The sequence below is a fragment of the Hirundo rustica genome, chromosome 20, assembly GCF_015227805.2.
Source record: "Hirundo rustica isolate bHirRus1 chromosome 20, bHirRus1.pri.v3, whole genome shotgun sequence".
NCBI classification, from domain to species: Eukaryota; Metazoa; Chordata; class Aves; order Passeriformes; family Hirundinidae; genus Hirundo; species Hirundo rustica.
The window spans coordinates 1,588,017-1,592,102 of record NC_053469.1 but is presented as its reverse complement, the minus strand read 5'-3'; the positions used below and the strand labels follow the sequence as shown (position 1 = coordinate 1,592,102).

The window sequence follows — 4,086 nt, the reverse complement described above, 5'->3', positions numbered from 1 at the left end:
GGCGCGCGGCCCGGCGGAGGCAGCGGCGGGAGCCCCGGCGGCGCCGCCTCATCGCGCTGACAGCGGCACCGCCGCCACGCCCCGCGACGCCGCTCTCGCGAGACCCGCGCGCCGCCCGCCGCACGTGACCCCGCGGGCGGGAGGGCGGGGCGGAGTTACCATAGAGACGGCGCTGCAGATGCGCCCGCCGCACGAGCCCCGCCGCCAGGGGGAAGGGGGGGGGGGTCATAGAGACGGCGTGACAGAGTGGCGGCCCGCGCTGTTAGCGCCTCCTTGTGTCGCGCCCCGGCCAGAGTCGCCTCAGCGATTCCTCGGTGCGCAGCGTTCGCCTCTGGCGTAGATCATTAATTGTCCTTTTGAATTTCAATCGGTAACTTTCGCCGCTAGTGTCGATTATTTATTGTAGTTCTAAATTGCAGTTGATGACTTTTATATTGCTGGCGCTCAGGAGGAAGAGGGGCTTGGAGGCGCCCTCTGCCCCACGTCTGTTGTCCCGGAGCCCCCTCAGGCCGGCGGGCCTCGGTGAGGTGTGGGGAGCGCTGGCGCTGCTGCCCCACCACGGCAGCTCGCCGAGCAACACCCGGGAGCTGCAGCCTCTTCTCCGGTGACGCAGAGATAACACAGCTTTAGCCAAGGTCACCGCGGTGCAGAGCTGTCACTCCTGAGGGGGAAGAATCCATGGCATAAGTGGGTCAGACAGACCCCTCTGAAGGACAGAAAAATGCTAAATGACCGCCACTGGAACACCGTGTTTTCTTTACAACGTTCTTTTTACTCAACACAGCAAGCCAAAATACTAACTGTTAAGGTATGCACAGAATTATTAACTGTGATCAGAAGAAACGAGATTTATTTCTGACACAATGCTTTGTTTGCATTTAATTTATTGTGTTATGACAGGACACGGTTACGTGTACGGATGGGGGAGAGGTTACACCTCTAATGTGAACATGTGCACAAGACCCGGGTTTGTTCACAAAGCTCACTGAGACACCGCAGCCACTGAACAGAACATGCTGGTGGCCCATCACACGACACAACTCCCTCTCATGTTTACATGCACGACCAAAATAACTCGGAACCTGCTCCCACAGAAGATACACTTGAAAAGATCAGTCTGTTTCCCCTTTGGTGCACAGGGAAGTGCTCATGAGGGAAACACCCACGCATACACCTGACCATGCCTGTAACAAGTAGGAACAGGAAAGTGCAGGGTAGACATTGTACACACCCAACCCCTCACGTAGCTGATCAATAAAAACCCAAATGGGCTGGTGCACTCACAGACACAGTGAAGGAAAGTGAACTGACATTAAAAACTATTGTCTTAGATTTTAGAGCCGGCCAGATTCTGAAGCATGTGGGCCAGAACAAGAACTTGGAACAGCGTTTCTGAAACTTGAAGGAAAGTGTGATACAGACAGGAGTAAGAACTACGGCTTTTTGCTAGTTGTAAGTACCATTGTCTCGTATTAACAACTAAAATGATTCTTTATTCATATCACGTTAAGTGGAAGAAACATGTACCAGCCAAGACAGACTGCATCATGGGGCGCTCGATGCTCATGATGAAACTAAAATGACCTTTGACAAAGCACAAACACACTTCTGCAAACACACATCATTACTGTGTTACCGTGCCACAGAATCAGGGTATGAGAGCTCTATGTCTAAGCCATTGCTAGTCAGACAGAAATGCCTGTTTTTCAAAAGTAGCGTTGAAACTTGATTACCCAACAGCACACAGCTGAATTTCACACGAGCGCATATAGCTAAGATCTGTAAACAAATTAAAGCAAATGTTATGATGCAACAAACAGAATTAAACTTATCAAATACAGGTCTAAAACATTGGTATGACAAAAAACCACAACAGTATTAGAAGAAAGAAGTTTATAAAATTTCAGAACTTGAAAAAACTATAAGCAAGTCCTTTTCGTGGGACTGTCCAGTTACAAATAAACTGCAAGGCAATACTAGTTTCTTTCTCTTTTATGAATTCTCAATTTACAAGAGACAATTTGAAAGGTTCCTTGATTAGGTTCAGTTTGTTGTGTGTCCTTAAACGTCACAGACTTGAGTATGAAAACACAGCTTCTTTCTGTTGGAGGATCTAGCAAAGTTTGGGCAAAGAAGGAGATTATTTCACCATGAAAGATCCAGGAACTGGATGGGAACAATTGACTTGCTGAATAAATACAAACACCCCCTTCCCTCAGCTGTTGTCACCAACACCATGGCTCAGGCTTCAGCTTATTGCAGTATCAGTAATAGTCTGAAAGTCAGCAGTGCCTGCCCTTGAAACAAGGAATACAAAACATCATTGGGGGACCAGGATATGCTCAGTATAATAGAAGAGAAGCATGAAATAATTTCCCGTATTTTGCAGTTTACTTTTAACTAGGAAATACCTATTTTCACTGAAAGCAATAGCAACCTTAATAGAGCAGGGAGGTTTCCTGCTCCAAGGCCTGTCTTGGATCACCAGCCACCTGTTTGTGCTTCTCTCCCTTAGATGAGGATCTGGAACTGGAACTGCATCTAGAATTTCACTAGCCAGGAGCTTTTTGTGGAGTCTGACTCCACAATCGCCCAGCTATCAATCGTAGTCTATTTTAACTTTTGTAATAGTGTTCAGGTTTGGCTTTTTGCTGCTGCTCCTTCCATGAACAGAAGTCAAATGCTTTTTAAGAGCAGACTTGTGTTTAAAGTCCATGTCGCAGCAGTGGCACTTGTAGGGCCTGTCCCCGCTGTGGATGTTGAGGTGATCCTGCAGCGTGCTCTTGGCTGTGAAGGTCTTCAAGCACACCATGCACTGGAAGGGCCGGATCCCCATGTGCCCCCTGATGTGCCTGTTGAGATTCTTTTTTTGCGTAAATGTTTTTCCACATTGCAAGCACAGGAAGAGTTTGTGCATTTTCAGATGTCTGAGATAGTTCTCGAGGTGCACAAATCCCCTCGGACACTTTGGACACTGGTGCCGCCATGAGCTGCCAGAATCCTCCAGGCTCTGGAAACCATTCACCCCACTAGAAGTTCCTTCTGGATTGTCACCGACAAAAGCCTGAATTTGATTTCCTGACATTTCTGTATTCCTGCTTTCAACTGTAGAGTTTATCAAGGAGTGCTGGGTTTCTGGGAAATATAAATTCGTTTTAGAGGAAGTGCAAGGCTGAGGAAAATGATCATTTTCTACATTCGCCACACTCATGGAATCCATTCTGAAGATACAAATTTCATCATCCTTATACCCGATTTCCACTGTTGATATTTCTGGGGATGTCGTGTCCTTCCTTTCCGACACCAAGCTCTGTGCTGCAGGGTGTGGGCCTTCCTCATCCTCCTGTTTCACGGGGTATTCTTCGTTCTCTGGGCTGTCTTCAGAGATCTCGATTATTTCACAATCTTTATCTAAAACCTCATCCCCGCTCCTTAGTTCAGCATCCGAGGAATGGCAGCCCTCAGCAGCCTGGGCACCACTCTCCATGGAAGCGTCGATCTCCAGGTACTTGGACAAAGCCTCGGTGCACTTCTCCACGATGTGAACCATCTGCAGGTAACTCGCGGCCGTCAGGTACTTCAGCAGCTCCTTCTTCTTGACTTCCAGCGCGCCCGTGTAGCAGGACAGCAGCAGCTTCCTGCCCACCTCGGCGCTCTGCAGGATGGTGATCCGCACCTGCCTGGACTGGTTGAGCAGGAACTGATCCCGCATGAAGGTGGAGCAGGCGGCGAAGATCACCTTGTGCCCCTGGAACTCGGTGTCGTTGATGTAGATGGACACGTCGCAGAAGAGGTTCTGCTGCCGCAGGAGGTTCATCTTTTGCAGCACGGCATCGCCCTGCTGCTCGAACTGGAAGTGCAGCACCTCCGAGTCCGCCGCCATGGCGGGACCCGCGGGCACCTCCGGAGCGTCTCGCCGGGCGCAGCCCACCCCCGCCGCCGGCAGGACCCGCTGTCCCGGGGCTCCCGGGCCGCCCGCCGCGATCTCGCTCCGCCCCGCTCCGCGGCCGCTGCCCGCAGCCGCTGCCGCTCCGCCGCCGGTGCCGCAGCGCCCCGGAACCGCTTCTCCGCCCGCCCCTTCCGCCC

At 50.9% G+C, this 4,086-nt stretch overlaps 1 protein-coding gene across 1 annotated transcript; it reads right to left on the bottom strand.

The window, feature by feature from the left end:
- Positions 1-819: 819 nt before the first annotated feature.
- On the bottom strand, positions 820-3,937 carry ZBTB6 (zinc finger and BTB domain containing 6). The gene has a single exon (XM_040083690.2). The coding sequence runs from the start codon at positions 3,881-3,883 to the stop codon at positions 2,600-2,602; it is 1,284 nt and encodes a 427-aa protein (XP_039939624.1). The 5' UTR covers positions 3,884-3,937; the 3' UTR covers positions 820-2,599.
- Between the last annotated feature and the right edge of the window lie 149 nt (positions 3,938-4,086).